The sequence below is a fragment of the Zalophus californianus genome, chromosome 16 (genome assembly GCF_009762305.2).
Source record: "Zalophus californianus isolate mZalCal1 chromosome 16, mZalCal1.pri.v2, whole genome shotgun sequence".
Classification (NCBI taxonomy): domain Eukaryota; kingdom Metazoa; phylum Chordata; class Mammalia; order Carnivora; family Otariidae; genus Zalophus; species Zalophus californianus.
Genome location: NC_045610.1, coordinates 56608306 through 56631905, shown reverse-complemented (window position 1 = coordinate 56631905; position 23600 = coordinate 56608306). Strand labels below are relative to the sequence as shown.

The window sequence follows — 23600 nt, the reverse complement described above, 5'->3', positions numbered from 1 at the left end:
CAAAAAATGGTACCCCAGATGATTCTGATCCACTCAAATATATAGGCACAAGAGAGACATACCTTACAAAAATAATAAAAAAACAGGAGGCTATTGCAGTAGCCTTGGGGTAAGCAGACTTGAATTCAGGCTTCACCTGCCTGCCCTGATCAATTTGCTTTCCTTGGCCTGTCTTACACCTAGCACCTTAAGCCTCCTCTTCCCCATGGAGGATCAGCTGGAAGCCCAGCAAATGAGACTAGCCCAGAGACCAGACAGAGGCTGAAGAGAAGTAGCTAGATTTGGTAGGTATTTAGAAGGTGGAATAGACTAGACTCAAAGATCCTTTGGATGGGGACGGGCGAGGGTGAAGAAGAGCAGGAAGTCAAGGACGCCCCCTGGCTCTCCGGCTTGGAGGAGCAATAGTTGTAATGGTGTGCCATTCAGTGAACCAAGAACTCAAAGGAGAAGGGCAGTTCCCGGAAGGTGAAGTGAGGAATTTTAGTTGAGATTTGCTGAGTTTGTGGTGTCTCTGGGACACCCAAGTGAAGATGTTCACAGGTCAGCTGGATTTATGGGTTGGAAGATCAGAACAAGATCTAGTTTAGAAATACATATTTGAGAATCAGCTAATAGGTGGTAATAGAAGGTGGGTGAAATCATCCCAGGAGAGGGAATAGAATAAGAGAAGAGGATCTAAAACAAAATGCAAGGAACATTTAAGGGAAGGGCTGACGAGGAAAAGAATTGCAAAGGGATCAAGGACCGGCCTGAGTCAACAGCCCAAAGTCACAGGGAGGGAGTTGAGAAGAGTGAGGAACGGGGAGGCACACTGGATTCAGCACAGAAGCCGGTGGTGACCTTGCAGAGAGCAGTTTTAGCAGAGCTCCAGGGACAGCACCAGATTGCCGTGGATTGAGGAGTGAGTGGGAGGTGAGGGAGTGGAGGCAGCTGGCATGGACAGTTTTTCAAGACGTTTGGCCAAGAATGGAGTGAGATGGAAGAAGGAAACAGAATCAAGAGAGTCTTTTTCTATGCTAAGGGAGGAGTGGAAGAAAGCACAGGATGAAGGAAATAATAAAACCTACCGAGAGTAGCGGGAGGAATCCACTGCCCTGAAGTCAGGATTGTTCCTAAGAGGGACCTACTTCTGTTTTTTAACCTGACCGATTGGTTTGGAATCTGGATATTGAGTGGTTCACTCTTACAGATCCTGTTTCCTCTTGGAGGTTGGGAGCCAGGCCATGAGTAAGGAGTTTGTAGGATGAAAATTTTTCCTCAGCTAGCAAAGTACGGGTTTACCAGCAAGAAGCAAGTAGGCACCGCACTGAAGCAAGAGCCCGGTGGGAAGCGGGTTGAGGCTGAAGCTTTAAAATTCAAAGGATGAGAGGCTGAGTGAGTGTGATGTTCCTCCAACCGTGGGGAAAGCTGCATTTGGGTCACCAAACAAGATGGTTTTTTCCCAGAACCTCCTGCTGGGGCTTTTACTTAGGCTTCCCCTTTCTCCTCTACTCAGTCTGCCTTCCCCGGCCTGAGTCTCACGTCTAGGCCTCAAGCCTCCTCGTCCCCACCGAGGACCAGCTGGAAGCCATTTTGATTAAGCTCCACCACAGAAGGAGGACAATACAGCCCCGCCCAGAGCCAGGCGCGCCCCCGCGGCGGGCCGGGTGCGCGTGTCCGCGCCTCTTCCCGCCGGCCTGGCGGGCGCCGGGCCCAGGCCAGGGCGGTGCGAGGCGGGGGGTGGGGGTGGTTATGTAAGCGTTGCGCGCTCCCGCGAAGCGGCAACCAATGGGAAGCCCCGGCGGCTCGTGCTCGCGCACGCAGGGTGGGGGGAGGGAGCGCACGACGTGCGCGCGCCCTCTCCCTCCTCCACCGCTGCCGCCTCCTTCTTCTGCCGCTCCTGGTGCTGCTTGTGTGCTCGTTCGGTGCGGACCTGGTACCTCTTTTGTGAAGCGGCAGCTGAGGAGACTCCGGCGCTCGCTATGGCCGACGAAAAGCCCAAGGTGAGCTCGGCGCTGGCTTCCTCGGCTCGCCGCGCGGTCGGGGTCACGGCGCTGGCCGGGGTCCGGCCCGAGCCCGCCGCGGGCTCCCCGCGCCTTCCTGGGCCCCCCACGGGGCCGGCCGCGGTTCAGGCCCGGGCGCTCCGCGCCATTTTCCTCCCTCCCCTCTTCCTCCCTCCCGCGCCGGAGGAGGCCCCGCCGCCCTCCCCCGCCCCCGACCGCCTCGGAGTGCGCGCCGGGCGCGAGTAGGGCGGGCGAATCGCGGACGCCCGCGGGCCCACCGGCCGCGAGCGGAGCTCCTCCGGCCCGGCCGGCTGGGCGCGCGTGCGGAGGGGCGTTAGGGCGCGCGGTGTCCCCACCCTCCGCGGACCCCGCGCCGGGGCGGGTGTTGCCGCCTCCGCGGTGGCGGGGAGTTCCCTCCACCCCGGGCCTCCCCCTCAGGGATGGGGGGCTGCGGGCATCTGGGGACCCCTGCCCCGCGCCGCGCTGGCCTGGCCAGGGCTCGAAGAGAATCAATGGGCTGCCGATGGGTTCCCCATCGGGCCGTCGTGAGGGCCCGGGGTTCGGGGATTCCCGGGGAGTATTTCCCACTTTCCTGGCTTCGGGGTCCCCAGGGGGCTGGGCAGGGGCTTTTCCCTGGGTGCCAGATCACCCCTAACCTGCGGAGACCATGCGGTTTCGAGAAGTTGGAGGCAGAGGTGCGAGCAGAAAGACTTGGTAGGGCTTAACTTTTTTAACGCGGGTTTTGAGGCACCGGGAGGCTCTTCCCGTGAGGAGTAAGGCACACACTTCTTCCTGGCACACGGGACTTTCGTAGGGTTTGTTCTGTGACACCCCCTCCCCTTTCCTTTCTGAAGTGACTTGGGGGCTACGGAATTACATCAGCCCTTGATTTTGGTGAACTTCAGGTTGGGTGGAAATCTACAAGGAAGATTTGGAAGAAAACTGCATTTGACCCATGACAACAAAGGGGAGGGGAGAATAAGCTCTTAACTGAAAATAAAAGTGAGGCTGCTAATAGAGGCAAACATGAATAGTGGTTCTAAGTTACTACCGCTGCTTCAGAGAGAATCGAGGGATATTCCTCAGTTAGTTTTTTTTTTTAATGTAGTTGAGATACAAGTTATTAAATTGAGTTTAGTAACTTTTTAACAAGACAGTTGTAATGAGTTTCAGTTGCAAGTTTTAGATTTTTATCCTTGTACTTATTCTGTACTTAAAGCGCTTTATAAAGAGACAGGATGGTTATTTTTAATCTTTTTAAGGGAAATGACATATTCTGCAGGTTAAAATATGCCATTTTAGAAAATTCAGATGCAGGAGCGCCTTTCAGTGAGTTGAGTGGGACCCATCGATAAAAGTCAGTGGTTTTCGCTGATGGTATTGCATGTAGGCTACTCTTCCGTTTCTGTGACAGCTATTTAATATCATTGCTCCAGGATTTTTCATCTTTCAGATTGATTTCAGCGGCTGAAAACAGCTGTATACTCTTTTATCATACAGAATGAGAAACCTGTTGATTTCTGAAGCAAGTTGGGCTGCTGCTACTTTAAAAGGTGTTTGTTTTTCACATTTTCCAAATTATACTTTTATTTTTCTTTCAACAGGAAGGAGTCAAGACTGAGAACAACGATCATATTAATTTGAAGGTGGCGGGGCAGGATGGTTCTGTGGTGCAGTTTAAGATTAAGAGGCATACACCACTTAGTAAACTAATGAAAGCCTATTGTGAACGACAGGTGAGGAACTGACATACGCACTTCCAATAAAACTTATTAAGAAAAAACAAACCTTATTTTTTTGAAGAATAGAAAGTAGACTGGCATAATATTATCTTTCAGTTGCATGAATGCACTTATATACTTGACATATCAGTTCTGTCCTACCCTTGGTATGCTGATGCTTCATGAAAGTCCTTAGGATGGTTTGGTTAATATTCTATATGATACTAGTCCTATGCCAGAATTCATCAAATCATAGCCACAACACAAAATTTCCTCAGGGGATGAGATTTTACTTTTATAAGAGAATAAGAAGGATCTTGATAAAATTTGTTAGGCTCTTTTTTTCTTAATCCATTTAAAATTTGTGTCACATCAAAACATTTTGAGCATTTAAGCAAATTTGGAAATTAAATTGTGAGTTTAACAACACTGCAATTTTCCTGAAGCATGTAAAATTGTAATATTTTCTTAAATAATGGTAGATGTCAAGAAATTTAACCTCCTGAGTCAGGCAGAAACATTCCTATGTTATAGGGACATTTGCATTTTACTCAGAAATTAGTAAATGGACAGCAAGAAGAGGAAGTAGAGATGAATAGATGCTGGGAGGTGAGTGCAGAGTTTAAGACAAAGAAGCTTCCTTTTGTGAGGTTGAATCTGTAACAATACGGAGGCAACTTTAAAGATGACTTTTGCAAGTATAACAAAAACTCTGGTACCTATATTCAATAATAACCTGGCAGAAGTATTTTTTTTTTTAATTCAACTTTGAATGTATAACATAAAAGTTGGGAAAGTCATTCTTTTAGACAAAAACAAGTTGTCTGCATTGCAAATTGTCCTAAAAATAGGCTCCAGATAGAGTAAGACTTAAACGTGTAGAAGTTGGGAGATTGAGTTAGAGCTGTATTTGGACTTCCTGCATGAGCTCTAAGGGCATTTGGAAGAAACTGAGGATAAACTTTGTTTTGAGATTGAAACTTTGTTTTATGCCTAATTTATTTATAATAGAATACTGTGCTTATGATTCTTTTATCTTCATACATAAACTAATCTTAAAGTTTTTTTTTTTTTTTTAAGATTTCATTTATTTTTTTGACAGAGAGATAGTGAGAGCAGGAACACAAGCAGGGGGAGTGGGAGAGGGAGAAGCAGGCTTCCCGCCGAGCAGGGAACCGGATGTGGGGCTCCATCCCAGGGCCCTGGGACCATGACCCGAGCCAAAGGCAGATGCTTAATGACTGAGCCACCCAGGCACCCCTATAGTTCTTTAAAAGATAATGATTTTCAGTGTACTCTTATTTGAAGAATTTTGGCGAAATCCCTCCACATACTAATAAATATGTACTTCCTACTTGTGCTAAAGAATTTTTGCTCTAGCGTCTTCCATATTTGAACACTAGTGCCCCTTCAGGTTACAGGGGAATTTTAAAAGGTAATCTTGTAGAACTTTTACACAGCATACCATTTACAAAGTAGAAACTCATGCTTAGATTTAGTGGTTTTCTTTTTTTTTTTTAATATTTTATTTATTTGACAGAGACACAGCAAGAGCAGGAACACAAGCAGGGGGAATGGGAGAGGGAGAAGCAGGCTTCCTGGGGAGCAGGGAGCCCGATGTGGGGCTTGATCCCAGGACCCCGGGATCATGACCCGAGCCGAAGGCAGATGCTCAACAACTGAGCCACCCAGGCGCCCTAGATTTGGTGGTTTTCAATAAAATTCTCTGCCTATCTTTTCTTGTTACTAAATTTTAGATTTTAAATGGTCATACATTTTTTAAACGGTCCTGTTTTTCAAAACTTAATATGGAAACTCAACTGTAATGCAAAGTTGAAAAAACTTTTCATTGAATACCTATGTACTTACCACCTAGCTTAACCATTAACATTTTATTATACATATCTATTGATAATCTCTATTAATCCTAGACTGTTAATATTTAAGACTTCCTGTATTTCTTGTAGGGGCCCCAAAGGAACTTCTTACTTATCTGATATTTATCAGATGTCTACCATGTGCTGGGGCTTATACCGTATACCAGAAAAACAGACACATAGCACATCCCATATTGCAGATGTCTTTATACGAGATTGTTCTGTAAGATTGAGTTAGTGGGTCAATCAAGAATTTGGCGATTTTCCTGGTATGTTAAAATTTAGTGTATTGGGGCGCCTGGGTGGCTCAGTCGTTGAGCGTCTGCCTTTGGCTCGGGTCATGATCCCAGGGTCCTGGGATGGAGCCCTCCATTGGGCTCCCTGCTTGGCAGGTGGCCTGCTTCTCCCTCTCCCACTCCCCCTACTTGTTGTTCCTGCTCTCACTGTTTCACTGTCAAAAAAAAATTTTTTTTAGTGCATTACTCACGTAAATAAAGTGAAAATTTTTCAGTTAGGTTTAAGTTGACTAAACTTGGGGCCACTTTTAATTTGCACTAGGGTAAAAAGAAGCATGGTAATCCATTAAAAAATACAATTCTGCATATCAATTGGAATGCAAATATAATTTGAAGATAAGATTCAGGAAAATTTGGAAAGATTAGTTCCCATTTTCTTTTTAAATTAGGAATAACCTCAGAGTTTTGATTAAACAAGATCCCTGTTTACTTTTCAAATGTTTACTTCTCTCATTCTAAGGAAGAGGGAGTTGAAGTGTCACATAATTGGGCTGATCCCTGCTTTTTAAGTGTAGGTATAACCTTTCAAAGGTCTAAATTTTTTTTTTTAAGACTTTCTTTATTTGACAGAGAGAGACACAGCGAGAGAGGGAACACAAGCAGGGAGAGTGGGAGAGGGAGAAGCAGGCCTCCCGCCGAGCAGGGAGCCCAATGCGGGGCTCTATCCCAGGACCCTGGGATCATGACCTGAGCCGAAGGCAGACGCTTAACGACTGAGCCACCCAGGCGTCCCAAAAGTCTAAAATATTTACCCAATCTAATTTGCATAGCTAAAGGTGGCTTTTTGTTTTTTTGTTTTGACAGTTGAGGATTCTTGACTAAGGATTTCTTATCAAGATTAATTGAATGCTCATATTTACTTTCTAATGAACTTAGTTGGCATTGGATCTTTGGAGGAGTTCCAGTAGATGTCTAATAGGCATCTCAAATTGAATGTGCAAAAGAAGACTTTTGATTCTACTCGTACAAATCTTTTTCTCTGGTGTCCCCTCTCAATAAATAGCACTGTTACATTTAGTTGGGAGGTCAAAATCTTGGGATCATCCTTGATGTTTTATAACTCCTATAAAATCCATCAACAAATTCTGTTCTCTACTTAAACCTGTACTGTTCAAAACAGTAGTCACAAGCCACGTGTGACTGTTTATCTCCTGAAACATGGCTAGTCCAAATTAATATGTGCTGGAAAGTGTACAATATATGCCAGATTTTGAAAACTCATAGTGGGAAAAGTAAAATATCTTAATTTTTCAAATGTCAATTACATGTTAAAAGGATTTTTTATTTGCAAGAGAGAATGAGAGAGAGGGAGGAGGGTCAGAGAGAGAAGCAGACTCCCCGCCCAGCAGGGAGCCCAATGTGGGACTTGATCCCGGCACTCCAGGATCATGACCTGAGCTGAAGGCAGTTGCTTAACCAACTGAGCCACCCAGGCGCCTAAAACAAAAGGATTTTTTTTTTTTTTAAAAACAATGTGGTGAAAGTCTTTTTTTTTTTTTTCCTTTTTTAAAGATTAATTTATTTGAGAGAGAGAGAGAATGAGAGAGAGAGAGAGTACATGAGAGGGGGTAGGGTCAGAGGGAGAAGCAGGCTCCTTTGCTGAGCAGGGAGCCTGATGTGGGACTCGATCCCAGGACTCCGGGATCATGACCTGAGCCGAAGGCAGTCGCTTAACCAACTGAGCCACCCAGGCGCCCAAACAAAAGGATTTTTAACATTGATTTACAACATTTAAAATTTTACCTGCTTGGGGCGCCTAGGTGGTCAGATGGTTAAGCCTTTGCCTTCGGCTCAGGTCATGATCCCAGGGTCCTGGGATCGAGCCCTGCAACAGGCTCCCTGCTCAGCGGAGAGCCTGCTTCTCCCTCTCTCTCTCTGCAACTCCCTCTGCTCGTGCTCTCTCTCTCTCTATCTCTCTGTCTCAAATGAGTAAATAAATAAATCTAAAATTTTACCTGCTTTTTAATGTGGCAATTAGAAAAATTAAAAATTACATATATAACTCACATATTTCTCTTGGATAGTGCTGAGCCCTCAACCATTTTATTCCACTATTGGTTGATTACTAACTTCGGAGACTTTCCTGATTAATTCAGAGTGTTTCTGCTCCCATTACTCGGTCCTCTCACTGTTTTTGTTTTTTGTATTGATCACTGTCTGTATTTGTCTCTCCATTAAAATGTAAGCTACATGGGGCGCCTGGGTGGCTCAGTCATTAAGCATCTGCCTTCGGCTCAGGTCATGATCCCAGGGTCCTGGGATCGAGCCCCGCAACAGGCTCCCTGCTCAGCGGGAAGCCTGCTTCTCCCTCTCCCACTCCCCCTGCTTGTGTTCCTGCTCTCGCTGTCTCTCTCTCTGTCAAATAAATAAATAAAATCTTTTAAAAAAAAATGTAAGCTACATGAGCATAGGGCCTTTTTGTTTACTATTTCTCTAGAACTTAAACCACTACCTACATATAGAGTGTGTTCAATAAATGCTTACAAAATGATAGAGAAAATTCAGACTGCCTCCAGAGGTTGGTTTGTAAATAAATTTTCTTTTCACATGTAGAATTGAGTTTGCCCACTTTGTCAGCTGTATAGCTTTTGGCTGAGAGCATACTCTTCCACTCTAGTGTGCATATACTATAACAGATTCTTTCATGGAATGTTAAGTGGCTTCAGAGAGCCCAGGCTGATTGATTGGTTTAGTCCTGTTCATTTTTGTGAAATGAAGAAATAGGGATCCAAAGAGATAACCTCACAGAGCTCTTCCGTGGTACAACTCTGAAGCTAAAGCTCAGAGATAAAATTTGCTCAGAAGTGGAACCCAAATACGGGTTTAATGTAAATTCATTGTTTGAATTTACAGGATTCATGGAATCTGAAAGGCAAGTCTCTGAATTTTGGATTTTGATCTGTAGCAAAATAAAACATTTTATTGTTAAGGAAAAGCATGCAAACAGGTAGTAATAAAGGAATATGTTGCGTGTTCTGGATTTGTGTTTTTTTTCCCCTCTTGTTTTGAACAGCCATGCCATTGACCTTAGGACCTTTCACTGGATATAGTAGAGGAAGAACCCAGCATATGGCTTAGTATTTTGTTAAAGCAGTGGGTCTTCAATGGAGTGTTTGCAAATGTATAGTTAGTACTTAATGGCTTGGCATTTAATTCATGGTTGCTTTGCATAATCACAAATTAAATTTGGATGTCCTGAGGACTGAATTAAGGTTGTGGATGTCCCCTATCTGGTCTGGGAATTGCTTTATTCCTCAAGACAAAGGCTAGTCTGAAAGTGTTACGTGTCACAGACTAGAGTTTTAAAGGAAGGTAATAGGATCTTCATGTTGTAGTTTTATTTATTTATTTATTTTTTAAAAGATTTTATTTATTTATTTGAGAGAGAGAATGAGAGACAGAGAGCACGAGAGGGAGGAGGGTGAGAAGGAGAAGCAGACTCTGCTGAGCAGGGAGCCCGATGTGGGACTCGATCCCGGGACTCCAGGATCATGACCTGAGCCGAAGGCAGTCGCTTAACCAACTGAGCCACCCAGGCGCCCAGAGGTAGTTTTAAAGACAGACTTAATGAATCCATGTTAAGTAAAGGAATACAGGTGTCATATAAGTCTTGAGCACTTTGTTTCAATATTCTAGTCCTAGGAACTCAGTTAAGTTGAAGCAGGGATTTGTGTAACAATTATAGTTTGTGATTTGAGTATGATACAGGAGTGATTTTTTTTGTAGGATGCTTCCTTCAAAGCTCTTTTCATATTCACAGCATATCTCCAAAGATACTTTATTTTCCTCTAGTATAGTATAAAGAGAGTATAGTATAAAGGAAAATCCTTATGTAGTATATGGAAAGTATAGTATAAAGAGTATAAGATACTCTTATATTTCCTCTCTTGTCTTCATTTGGCTGCAGTTACCAGCTTTGCTACTTTGTTCCTTTCCCCTTTTCCCCACTCCTGCCTCAGGTAGGTAATGATTAGTAAAACTTTGGAATCTGTTTTGCAGAAGGGGCTCATTTATCTCCTTAAATATAAAAAATTTCTTGAAGCTAAACTCTATTAATATAATTTTAAAATTCCCTTTTTGTAATAAAGCTGCTCCTCAATTTAATAGCTTTAGATTTATTTTTAAATAAAATGAAGCATGGTAAGGTAGATATTGCTTTTCATCCATTTTATTCCATCAGTAACCTACCCGTGAGCACCTACTGTGTGCAAGGAATGCACTATAACCACAACAGTCTTAGGTTCTTGTCCCTCCTGGAGCTTACTTTTTAGTGAGAGGTTGACAAATTATCATTGCTGGTCTGGGTAAATACTGAGAAGGAATATAAAAAGCAGGTGGTTCTTTTGAGGTATTCCACAGTTTTAAGCTTATGTGCTTATGGATGGTTTTAGGACAGTTATGGTGGAAATGTTGATTACCCCCCAAGGGTAAGAACTTGTTGAATTCTTGTGGTGTGCCTAACATTGTGCTGGGTTTTGACATAGGTTACTCTTGCTTGGTGATAGGAATTGTTTGGATACAAATGAAGGTTAAGTAGCTTTAAGGCAAAATTTTAATCATTACATTTATTTAGGTGACTTCCAGTTTTCATTATTAAGGGTGGGGTTTTTTCCCCCTTTTCGGAGAGCTCTTTAAATGCATATATGTTGCTGTGCAAATATGTTACTTTAAATTTCAGTATCTTTCTAACTCATTTAAAAGCAGTTTGGGGCGCCTGGCTCAGTCGTTAAGCGTCTGCCTTTCGCTCAGGTCATGATCCCAGGGTCCTGGGATCAAGTCCTGTATCGGGCTCTCTTGCTCTGCGGAAAGCCTGCTTCTCCCTCTGCCTCTGTCTCTCATGAATAAATAAAATCTTAAAAAAAAAAAGTAGTTTGAAGCTATAATCTATTCAAGCTTGGAGTAGCTGTGGTCTCCAAAGTAATACAGCTTTTTTGAACGACCTTTTTTTTAAGATTTATTTATTTGAGAGAGTGAGAGTGTGAGTTGAGGGAGGGGCACAGGGAGAGGGAGAGAGAATCTCAAGTAGACTCTGTGCTGAGCACAGAGCCTGACTTGGGGCTCCATCTCACAATCCTGAGATCGTGATCTGAGCCAAAATCAAGAGTTGGCTACTTAACCAACTGAGCCACCCAGGTGCCCCTAAAAAGACCTTTTTTAAAAAATCATTTTGGGGGCACCCAGGTGGTCAGTCGTTTCAGCATCTGCCTTCGGCTTAGGTCATGATCCTGGAATCCCAGGATCAAGCCCCAAGTCAGCCTGCTCAGTGGGGAGTCTGCTTTTCTCTCTCCCTCTGCTCCTCCCCCAGCTTGTTCTCTCTCTCTCTCTCAATTAAATAAATAAAATCTTTTTAAAAAATCGTTTTTCCTAAGAAGTTCAAACATAGTTCAGAGAAAGTGTGAAAGTCATGCCAAATCTTTTTATCCACACAGAAATGTTAACATGTTGATGATTGTTTATTTAGGTTTCTCTTTTAATATATTTATGGCTAAGTATGCATATAATTTTAGTTCTTACTGTTTCTTTGCATTCTTACTGCTTTTAAACTCTCTTGTAGGGTTTGTCAATGAGGCAGATCAGATTCCGATTTGATGGGCAGCCAATCAATGAAACAGACACACCTGCACAGGTAAAAATCTCTTTGTGCTAACTAGAAAAGTCAGTGTTTTGTAATTTTCTCAACAGCCTTGTTTTTATTTGTAAACTTTTAGACATTGGAATATAGTTTTTCACCAGAGTGCAAAACTCTAAAATATCATGAATATTAGTATTTCCTCAGGATATGTCAGTGGTTTCTAAATATCCAGTTACCATTTTGTAAAGCTGACAGGTCATTTAATTTAATCCATTCTTTCCTATTGCCAGCATTATTTGGAGAAAATAATTCAGAATGCTGTTTTTGTTGCTATAGCTCTTGATCATACTCCGGGTTCCCGCACAGGTGATTGGTTGGCTGTTGATCCTGAGCCTTTTTTACTTCTCATGCTGAAATCTCTTTTAGCTGTCCTAGTGAACTAAAGGGATCTTGGGGCTCTAACTGGAAGTGTATCTTGATGGTTTAGCTTGATCAGTAGGGTTCTTGATAGTAGGTGGCTTTCCAAAGCCTCTGCAAAAGGTGACGCTGTCTGATCCCTTTCTCTCTTCACATGTCACTTTGTAAGATATCAGCTGGGTGGTCTTCTATGGCAGAAGCTCTTTGTCTTTGTTTTTACCCTCTCGGGTTCCACTCAAGACTTACAGTTTAGGGAAAAAATATTTTGATAGAAGTTTAAATTGGAGCCCTTCTACTTTTAAATTTATCAGTCCATAAAAACTAGAAAGTGGTAAATATGGTAGGAGTGAAGCAGCCTACCCTGGTTGTGGTTTTGTTGATAACCTTCAAAAATGTGAAATATTGGGGCACCTGGGTGGCTCAGCCGTTAAGCGTCTGCCTTTGGCTCAGGTCATGATCCCCGGGTCCTGGGATCGAGCCCCGCATTGGGCTCCCTGCTCTGCGGGAGGCCTGCTTCTCCTCTCTCACTCCCCCTGCTTGTGTTCCCTCTCTTGCTGTGTCTCTCTCTGTCAAATAAATAAAATCTTTAAAAAAAAAATTTTTTTTTAATGTCTAGTTTGTAATTGAGGGAAGAATATTTTCAAGTAATTTCGTGTGATGAGTCTCTAAGAAGCAGTTATAGTAGGTAGCCACAAGGAGGAGCTGAATTCTCTTGGTGAATGAGAGACAGGAAAAACTCTTCTATCCTTTGAAGGCATTTCAACTTTTACTATAAATGTAACATCCTGGGGGTTTTATTTTAGTAGATAGGCTGAAGACATGTTTTGATGGTTTAAAAAGAATAAGAACCTATTATGCTAAACTTGAATGTTTAGAATGTATTTGCTGTCTTTTGATGTTCTCACCCACCACCAAAAACAAGTTCTTGTCTCTACATTGCTGGCTGCAAATATTAAACTGTGAGGAGGATTTGTTCAGAACTGCATTATAAAATCCTTACATTGAATGTGGAATCGAACTCCTTTGAGTATTTGAAATTGAATTTAACTGTAGAATGAAATTGATTCATTTTAGAATTATTCTCCCAGTGTTTATTAAATAGAAGTATAAATTAGAACATCTTAATGACCAGTTTTAATAGTAATATAATTATGTGCTCACTGTTCTTTAAATATTCTCTTCGACTCATTTAATTCTCATAACTGAATGCTATTCCAATTTACAAAAGAGGGAATTGAGACTTAGTCATTAACATTTTAAAGCCATAGTCCTACTTTTAGTGTATTTGAACTTTGTTAGAAATGATTCCCTTTCTTGTCTTTAGGTATCCAGGGTTCTTGATTTTTGTTTTTGTTTTTCTCCCCCCAAATTACCAGTTTTTAGAATGTATTTTTTTGAGGGTAATTATGAGCATAATAAACTTTTTTTTTAAAGATTTTATTTATTTATTTGACAGAGACACAGCAAGAGAGGGAACACAAGCAGGGGGAGTGGGAGAGGGAGAAGCAGGCTTCCCATGGAGTAGGGAGCCTGATGCGGGGCTCGATCCCAGGACTCTGGGATCATGACCTGAGCCGAAGGCAGACGCTTAACAACTGAGCCACCCAGGCGCCCTCAGCATAATAAACTGTTACAAAGGTTATTTACTTCATAGCATTGCCATATGTACCAAGATTTTTCTACTGTGGTAGAAAGGATGGTTCTTTTATGTGTAATGTGTGGGTAGTGAGCCTTGCAATCTTAGGTTGTGAGTTGCAGTTTAAAATTTAAAGTAGTTTTTTAGTAAGTTTGTCCTTACACATATTCCTTCCCTTACTGCACATAGCTGACCGTAATGCTTCCTGCACATGCCAGGATGCATTCATGCTATGCCTGCATGCGCACACACAAACACACACTTTTAGAAATACAAATATAGTCATTTTGTAACCACTTTTTTTTTTTAGATTTTATTTATTTGACAGAGAGAGACACAGCGAGAGAGGGAACACAAGCAGGGGTAGCGGGAGAGGGAGAAGCAGGCTTCCCGCTGAGCAGGGAGCCCGATGCGGGGCTCGATCCCAGGACCCTGGGATCATGACCTGAGCCAAAGGCAGACGCCTAACAACTGAGCCACCCAGGCGCCCCTATTGTAACCACTTTTGCCATCTTTTTTTTTTTTTTTTTAAGATTTTATATATTTATTGAGCATGAGCAAAGGGAGGTGGAGAGGGAAAGGGGGGACAGAGGATCCCAGGCAGACTGTGCTGAGCCTGGAGCCCAACTCAGGGCTGGATCTCACCACCCTGAGATCATGACCAAGCTGAAATCGAGAGTCGGATGCCCAACTGACTGAGCCACTCAGACACTCTGCTATCTAGTTTTTAAGTTTGTTTTTATTTTTTATTTTTTTTTAAAGATTTTATTTATTTGACAGAGAGAGAATGAGAGACAGAGAGCACGAGAGGGAAGAGGGTCAGAGGGAGAAGCAGACTCCCTGCTGAGCAGGGAGCCCAACATGGGACTCAATCCCAGGACTCCAGGATCATGACCTGAGCCGAAGGCAGTCGCTCAACCAACTGAGCCACCCAGGCGCCCCTTAAGTTTGTTTTTAGCCTAATGTTATATGTTATGGATAGTTCCATTTCTGCACATGTAAATCTGTGTGGTATTTCATGTTAAGAGTGTACCACATTTCTTTGAGTTTTTATTGATAATTTAGGTTATTTCCAGTCTTTTGCTCATCTAAACATTGCAGTGAGACCCTTTACACATATTCTTATTTCCATTTATTTTTTATGTCTTTTTTTTTAAGATTTTATTTATTTATTTGACAGACAGCGAGAGCAGGAACACAAGCAGGGGGAGTGGGGGAGAGGGAGAAGCAGACTTCTCGCTGAGCAGGGAGCCTAATTCAGGGCTCAATCCCAGGACCCTGGGATCATGACCTGAGCCTAAGGCAGACGCTTAATGACTGAGCCACCCAGGCGCCCTTTTATATCATTTTTTATTTTTATCATTATGATAAGTGATAAATTTATTTTGTCATTTTTATAACATTTTTATTTTTAATTAAAAAGTGAGGCAATTTAACTCGTGCACATAATCAGCTTTTTCACTTAAAATTCTTATTTTTTAAGATTTTATTTATTTGAGGGGGGGCACAAGCAGGGAAGAGGGGCAGAAGGAGAGGGAGAAGCAGACTCCCCGCTGAGCAGAGAGCCAGATGTGGACCTTGATCCCAGGACCCTGGGATCATGACCCGAGCCGAAGGCAGATGCTTAACCAACTGAGCCACCCAGGTGCTCCCCAGCTTTTTCACTTAAAAACTAAGTTTTCTATAATCTTCATATAAGGAAGACCAAGTGAAAAATTAATTTGACTGATGCTACATTAATCTATGGGATGTCCACAATAATGAACACTGAAATTGGGTGGAACTTATGCAGTTTTTGGGGTACTTGAGAGTTACAAATCTTAAGAGCTGATAATCAGTGGCCTTCCATTTGTTTTTCTTCTCTCGTATGCCAGTTGGAAATGGAGGATGAAGATACAATTGATGTGTTCCAGCAGCAGACAGGAGGTATCTACTAAAAAGGGAACCTGCTACTTTACTCCAGAACTCTGTTCCTCCAGACCAAGAAGACATTCTCAATTAGAAGGCCGCAATTTGGTTCCACCACATCCTGACTACTACAGTATAGTTTTCTCTATTCTTTCATTTTCCCCTTCCCCATTCCTTTATTGTACATAAAGTAACTGTGTATGTGCACAAGCATATTGCATTTTTTTTTTTTTAACTAAATGGCCAATGGTATGTTTTGATCGACATCAAATGGAGATGGGATGGGGGAAAATACTGCTTCTGTGAAAATACCCTCTCTCTCCATTAGTGGCATGCTCAGTCAGCTCTTATCTTTATATTCCAGTAAGTTATTTTGCTCTCACTGTTTAACAAAAAAAGAACAACATAAAAATCCTTGCATACCTTGTTCGATTGGAGAATTTTAATGTTTTTCATTTATCATTGTAAAACCAAGGACAATTTTATAACTTTTTTGTACGTAGCTGTTACATGTAGGGCAATCTGTCTTTAAGTAGGGATAAATTACTCTAAAAGAAATGAATCCTAGATAGTTTTCCCTTCAAGTCAAGCGTCTTGTTGTTTAAATAAACTTCTTGTTTAAAATGAGCTGTTTTCTTTATTCTGAAGAATATTGAGAAGCTTAGAAAAAACCATGAAGTGAGTAGGCTGCTAGAAGTAACATTTCAAGGAAGAAATAAAGCTACAGTGCATTCCTGACAGACTGATACAAAACAAAGAATAACAAAGTTTATAAATGACTAGCAACTGATGTTTCAGCCTCTTTGTTTAAAAAGCTTAGGTTGTTTCAAATATGCAACTTTGCTAGCAAAAAAAATTGGGTCATAATGTTGTGGATTTGCTCCCAAGTATTCTCTGTAACCACTACCTGGCAGAATGAGTCAGTTCTCTCAGCTAAGAGAAAGTCCAGTTTGCTAAGTCTGCTGATAAATCACTCAACCATTCTGGCCTCCTTTGATGAATAAATATTCCCTAACCCAAAATAGAGTCTTTGTTCCTTGAGGATGTTGAAGGACAGAAAATATTTATCCACATATATCCACTCTTAACAGCCTTAAATATGCAGGGCACCATAGTTTTTAAGTTCAAATGTATGGGGAAGGGTAACAGCTCTAGAACTAGTAAACATTATTTTAGCTGGAAAGATTTAGATTACCTAATTTTAACCCGTTTTAGAGATGAGGAAGCTGAGTTCCTGAGGGTTGTTACTTGTCACACAGCTGGAGGATTATGAAACTAGGACTAGAGAATAGGTCTGATCCCTGTTAATTCAGTTCTTCCATATTGGTTCTCAAGAAACTGAATTTCCACTCCTCTTATTCACCAATGTGGCCTTTTGGAATCAAGTCCCCATGTACTATCATGCCTTGTCATTCACTTAGTTCCTTCTGTTGCAATATGGTCTTTTTCTTTACATCCCCCATTTTTATGGTGAACGAGCTTCCCCAGACAGCAGGTTTTCTGTAGGTTTTTTAAGTTTTATTTAATCTCTGCACCCAATGTGGGGCTTGAACTCATGACCTAAGATCAAGAGTCGCATGCTCTTCTGACAGCCAACCAGGCACGCCTGTTTCATAGTTTTTTCAGTCTGTATATATGAGTTAATATTGAACCAACTTTTATTCCTGTATGTTACCAATCTCCGTTTACAATTTATATTGTGAAACTGTGGGAAGCCTGCCCCCCAAAAATCTTAGGTAAGTGTGTATCTCGAGTTGTTGCAGTAGGTACTGTTGAATGGTGGAATTTGGTGGTGCCCTAAAAATTAGGATGAAATTCAAGCCAGAGAATTTTATTATGTAAAGGATCTTGAATTGGGTTCTTGTTTAATTAGGAATTACTAATGTCTGAGCTTTTGCCATGTTGGGGGGAATATAAACTTGATAGCAGAAAAACCGGATGGAATTTTAAAAGCCAGAGGGAAAAGCTTGGAAAGGGCACTGTTTGGTAATACGGTGTGTTGTAGCTTATTGATAGTTGGGTCAGTGTATAACTACCACTGTTAAACTGTTCTTCATTGTTCTCCCCCTATTTCACATATGTTGCTATCATAAAGACCTTTTCTATGCAAAAATTTATGGAGTTTTTTTTTAAGTTATCTCTATACCCAACGTGGGCTTGAACTTACGACCCCAAGATCAAGAATTGCCCCCTCCCAACTGAGCCAGCCAGGCATCCCTAAGGAGCACTTTATTTACTTATTTAAAAATTTTTTTAAAGATTTTATTTGACAGCACAAGCAGGGGGAGCGGGAGCAGGAGAGGGAGAAGCCGCGTCCCTGCTGAGCAGTAAGCCCTATGCGGGGGCTCCATCCCAGGACCCTGGGATCATCACCTGAGTCAAAGGCAAAGGCTTAATGACCTGAGCCGGAGGCAGAGCCTTAACCAACTGAGCCACCCAGGCGCCCCTAAGGCGCACTTTTTTTTTTTTTTTAATGATTTTATTTATTTGACAGAGAGAGACACAGTGAGAGAGGGAACACAAGCAGGGAGAGTGGGAGAGGGAGAAAAGCAGGCTTCCCGAGGAGCAAGGAGCCCGATGTGGGGCTCGATCCCAGGACCCTGGGATCACGACCTGAGAAGGCAGACGCTTAACGACTGAGCCACCCAGGTGCCTAAGGCGCACTCTTAAAGAACACTTTGAAAATAAGTGAATTGTTGAAAATACCGAAAGTAATCTTTGCATTTTAATTTTTTTGCCTTTGGAGGGGAGGTTCAAATGATGGGAGTTATACTGCCATTTTGAGTAATTGGAACAATTTAGCTAAACTCTTTCTGGCTGCTCTCACATTAATACCCCACATATTTATATCCTGAAAGTAGCAAATAGTATCTAAGTGAACATTGTTTTGTACAAGGAAATGAGAGAATTTTTACTCCAAAGCACCCCTCCTATTCACGCACACTGCTTGAGGCCAAAACAAAAGGTATTAGCAGCTTTTCAGAAATAGGAGTGTCAAGTCGTTTGGTTCATTTTTTTGCTTGTTCATGTTTTTGTGGAAATTATTTTAACCTGATGATCAGTTTATTTTTTTATTTTGTATTTATTTAAATTCGATTAGCCAACATACAGTACATCATTAGTTTTTGATGTAGTGTTCAGTGATTCATTAGTTGCGCTATAACACCCAGTTTATATTCTCCCGAAAGGGGATGATGTGGAATGGAAGATATCTTGGTGAGGAGTAGCATAGTTTGAGGAGAAATGGGAGACTTTGGTCATAGTGTGTAGTTCTGTAGGAGACTGTGCCAGCAGGAGGTCAATAGAAGGTGGAATCCCTGGATATGAGGGAAGCCTGCTGGAGAGTCTTCCCAACGTCCTTGTGGGGGTTACGGTGTATCGGAGAGGGCCAGCTGTGCTGCTGAGGGTTATTTTTGAGTTAAGATACTGCTGCTTTTAAATATGACTAACAGTGATTCTGGATTGTGGTTTTGCATTAGAATCCCCTGGTGAGCTTTTAAAAACATACCAATGCCTGAGTCCTACCCCTAGAAATGTATTTTCTTCTTTTTTTTTTTTTTAAAGATTTTATTTATTTATTAGAGAGAGAGAAACAGCATGAGATGGGAGAGAGAGGGAGAAGCAGGCTCCCCGCTGAGCTGGGAGCCCCATGGACTCGATCCCAGGACTCCGGGATCATGACCTGAGCCGAAGGCAGTCGCTTAACCAACTGAGCCACCCAGGTGCCCTAGAAATGTATTTTCAAAGCAATGGAATGAGAAGCAATTCTGGGATGCATCATCACAACTCTTAAGAGTTAATAAGCACCTTATGGATGGTGAAGATTACATGAAATAAATGTTTCAGCCACCTAGCACAATGCCTCCCACGTACTGAACTCTTTAAATAAAAGTTATTATTTTCAGCATGCAGTAAAGGCTCTGCCATAGGATGCTGAGGCTTCAACAGAATTCCATAATCTGTGACGATGCCTTGTACTTAACATATATGAAAAAGGCCAAGAATTTTCTATTCGTTTCTAAAACAATTCAATCTTTGTCTCGTTAGTAGGCTTTCTAATAAATGCTTAATGTAAAATTGTGCCCTAATGAGTCTTTAAGGAAAAACAGTCCTCAGGATTTTAATGATTCTCCAATATTCTAAAAACTAGAAGACCCATCCACAACATACTTCAACATTCTGATTATGTAGGTGGTGATTTGAGGGGTGATCCTCCATGTAGTAGGACACACATGTGCTTTACAGTGAGACTTTAGTCTGTAAAGTGGTTAGCTAAAGAAAGTTCCTCAGAGTGGAACATAATTAGAATAGAGCATATAAACAGGTTAGGAATTTAATCTATTTGGAATGTGGAGTGTCATTTCCCTGTAAGCAGTGACTTGTGACTAGGTATGAGATCATTTTAGGATTTCCAATACCTCTGGGGCCTTTATGAAACCGTTTAAAGTCTCAGAATTGTCATGTAGTGTTTGCTTTCTTGCAATTCGTATTTTTAAGGCATATTATGTGGCTAACTTTGCCACAAGTTACAGAACTTGGAATATTAAGGGAAGAATTTTCTCACATTTTTCAGGGCATGCTGTTTAAAATTATTTGATGTTTGTAATTTTAGCAATTATTTTTGCAAAAGAGGCCAAATTCATCTCTAGGAGAGCAGGACAGGTGGGTTAGGGGAGTTTTTTGCTTGTTTATTAAATATAGAAATAGCATGGGATTGGGGAAAGCAAACAAACTTAATCCACATCATTTTATTCAGCTCAGTCTGAGAGAAGGGGAAAAGAATGGAGAGATAGGAATCATGCTCTCCCTCCACAATCCAGTGATTAAAAAGGGTGTGAGAGTGGCATGTCAGACCTAGTAGGGAGTATGTGCCATTTTGTTTACCTTCGACAAAGAAGGCAAAACATGACCACCATTTTCCTTATCTCAGGTGGTTTGTTTGTTATATGGCAAATGAGTTTCAAGAGAAAATAAATGCCTTCAGTTGTCTCTCTGTGCCATTGATTTGCCTTTCTTTGTGTGAGGATACAGCTAAGAAAAGAATGGACAGATGCATACTAAATTTGGCTTAGGAGTTGATGGATACAGAATGTATGTGTAAATATGTATGGTTAAGTCACACAGAAGTGACATGGGGCACCCTGCAATCCTGGGGTTGAAAACTTGTTAGAAATACTTGTCAGTGAGTCATTTATTAATTCGGTTACTTAGTGAAGTTCAAAAGCACAAGAGCAGCATTTTAACAGTAGAAGGAATAGAAAATATTAAAATGTATTGGGGCGCCTCGCTGGCTCAATCTGTGGATCTCAGGGTCATGAGTTCGAGCCTCACGTTGGACATAGAGATTATGTAAGAAAACAAAAAAGAAAGAAAATGCATTAAACTATGGTTGAACATAAACAATTACTGTTCTTATAGGTTAGAAATAGTCAAATGCCTGCAATTTCATATGGGTTCAGCCTAGTATGTGTGTTCTGGATCAGAGTGAGAGACATTAAGAAATTGGTTCAAACCCGATTGCATAATCCAGGTAGAGTAAATCCCAATAATAAGGCCCTGGAGATTGCCCATTACCTCTGGCATTCTGGAATAAATTGGGGCCCTTGAAATTATGGGAGATGCAGAAAAAAGTTGGTAATATTCAAGGCAAAAAACAGATGCTTGAGAGCTAAGAGACGCTATGTCAGTGCATATTTTTGTGTTTCATTTAAATTTAGTTATTACCTTAGTAGGCTTCAAGAGATGAACAACTTCCAGATTATTCTGAGTAAGTTGTACATTGAATTCTTGAATAAAACTCTCCATATACCCAGCAACAAATTTAAAAACCAACAGAATTTCTGTCCATGTTAAAGGAAAATTATTAAGGCTTTAAACATTTTTTGACCTCTTTTAAATAGTAATTTCTTGCCACCTGCTTCAGAACAATACATTGTGTTCTGAGGAAATTCTGACAATACTGGGTTTACAAAAACCTGTTGGGAATGCTGATTACTAGGCTTTCTGAATTGAATTACAAATGGAAGACTAGTACTTGGAACATAGTAGGGGGGCACTTACTGCTTAAAGACATGAGAAGTTATGCAGAGTATGGAGAACTGCTCATGCTCCCCTTCACTGTATTTAAAAAGCAGGTGAAAAATGGAACATACATATAGGGCAGTGGTTTTGAAATTGCCTGGAACCATGGGGTTGTGCAAGAGGACAGTAGAGAGATGGCCAGCCAGGGACAGAGAAGCGGAAAGGGCCAGGATTCCGGACCCTCTGCTCGATTTCACTCACAGCTGCTCTGTTCATCTAGTTTATATATTTGGATCCTGCTTCCTAAACGTTTGAAAAACATTGCTATAGTCATGAAATAGCTGTTGGACCATTCCTTGTCATAAGATTTCATCTGTCTAATATTTCATTAGGTTTTTAGGTCAACCTAAGGGTTCAGAACAAATTTTGTATCGATTTAGAGTCCTCAATATGTATTTTACAAATCAATGATGGACCTTCATGATTTTGAGAGCAGCCATCCTTTTGAATCTTTTGATCCTGATCTGATCTGTGTTTATCTTTTGAACAGACTGTAATTTTATTTTAATGTCCCATTTTCAGTTGAGTTGGTCATCTGGAGCAAAGGTCATTATCATATCTGTTTTACCCCAAATCTCCAACTTGTAGCAAAAAGTGGAGTACAGTGATTTTAGTCAAAACTGTTGTAGGACATGAACAAGTAAACAAGAAGGCTTGTTATTCTGGAAATTTCTGGCAATTTTACTTTAAGGCAGGATTCTTTTTTATTTTATTTTTTAAAAGATTTTATTTATTAGAGAGAGAGCGCGCGCATGAGCACGAGTTGGGGGAGGGGCAGAGGAGACTTCCCACTGAGCAGGGAGCCCGATGTAGGACTTCCATCCCAGGACCCTGGGATCATGACCTGAGCCACGAAGGCAGACACCCAAGTGACTGAGCCACCCAGGCACCCCTATTTTATTTTTAAGTAAGCTCTATGTGGAGCTTGAACTCATGACCCTGAGATCCAGAATCACAAGCCATACCGACTGAGTCAGCCAGACAGCCCTGGCAATTTTACATTAAAATACAACGCTCCGCGGGGGCACCTGGGTGGCTCAGTTGGTTAAGCGACTGCCTTCGGCTCCGGTCATGATCCTGGGGTCCCGGGATCAAGTCCCACATCGGACTCCCTGCTCAGCGGGGAGTCTACTTCTCCCTTTGGCCCTCTTTCCTCTCGTGCTCTCTATCTCTCATTCTCTCTCTCTCAAATAAATAAATAAAATCTTAAAAAAAAAATACAATGCTCCGAAACAGGCCTGCCTAAAATGGCCTTAATCAGGTATCTGTTTTACATAATTTATTCTTCTTTACAAATCATTAGATTAAAAGGGTTGTTCCCTGGGACTGATCCTTTACCTTTGAAGCAAAGGTTCTCAGCCCAAGCCACATGTGACCTGTTTAGCTTCTTAAAGATACCCATGGTTAGACTCTACGCGCCCTGCCCCCTCAACAGAAATTCCAATTCAGTGTATCTCAGGTAGGGCTGGCATTCATTTGTATTCCTTATAAGCTCATAGGTTATTCTGATGTGCAGCCAGGATGGGGCAGCTCTAATAGAAAGCTTTAGTTTACCAAGTACAACTTTTTTTCTTAAGATTTTATTTTTTTAAGTAATCACGCCCAATATGGGGCTGGAACTCAACCCTGAGATCAAGGGTCACATGCTGTACTGACTGAGCCAGCCAGGTGCCCCTACCAAGTACAACATTCTTAAAATTATCTCATTTCAACCAACTTAAAAAATAGGTGTTGTTAACCCCATTTACAGATAAGGAAACTGGGCTCAAGAGCATAAGTGAAAAAAACAAAAAAAAGCATAAATGACCCAGATGTGTTTTTTATGGGAGCAGAACCAGAACCCAGGCTTTTCGATTTCCAGTTCAGTGCTGTATTGCCACACCAACCCGTCTTATAATACAGGGGAGGGAGGAAATCGGGCAAGTCAAGTATGGACTCAAAAGTTTAGGCCAAAAGGGACCTGCCTTGGGGTGCCTGGTTGGCTCAGTCCATAGAGCAACGGACTCTCGATCTCAGGGTTGTAAGTTCAAGCCCCATGTTGGGTGTGGAGCCTACTTAGGGACCCATTGGAAGATTTGTCCAAACCCCTCATTTAACACATAAAAGACAA

At 41.7% G+C, this 23600-nt stretch overlaps 1 protein-coding gene across 3 annotated transcripts; it reads left to right on the top strand.

The window, feature by feature from the left end:
* Positions 1-1797: 1797 nt before the first annotated feature.
* SUMO2 (small ubiquitin like modifier 2) lies at positions 1798-17522 on the top strand. Of its 3 annotated transcripts, none has more exons than XM_027624556.2 (4): positions 1799-1982; positions 3587-3718; positions 11431-11502; positions 15376-17522. In XM_027624556.2, the coding sequence occupies exons 1-4, from the start codon at positions 1962-1964 to the stop codon at positions 15436-15438; spliced, it is 288 nt and encodes a 95-aa protein (XP_027480357.1). In that variant the 5' UTR covers positions 1799-1961; the 3' UTR covers positions 15439-17522. The 3 variants fall into 3 exon arrangements, 2 of the variants coding, with proteins under 2 accessions (XP_027480358.1, XP_027480357.1); XR_003525084.2 differs by lacking the exon at positions 1799-1982 and adding an exon at positions 2391-2696; XM_027624557.2 differs by lacking the exon at positions 11431-11502 and having other exon boundaries at positions 1798-1982.
* Positions 17523-23600: the final 6078 nt, after the last annotated feature.

Coding starts and splice junctions, on each gene's coding strand:
- SUMO2 (XM_027624556.2), top strand. CDS start 1,962: ATGGCCGACGAAAAGCCCAAG. Junction 3,719..11,430: donor AAGCCTATTGTGAACGACAG/GTGAGGAACTGA, acceptor ACTCTCTTGTAG/GGTTTGTCAATGAGGCAGAT. Junction 11,503..15,375: donor AAACAGACACACCTGCACAG/GTAAAAATCTCT, acceptor CTCGTATGCCAG/TTGGAAATGGAGGATGAAGA.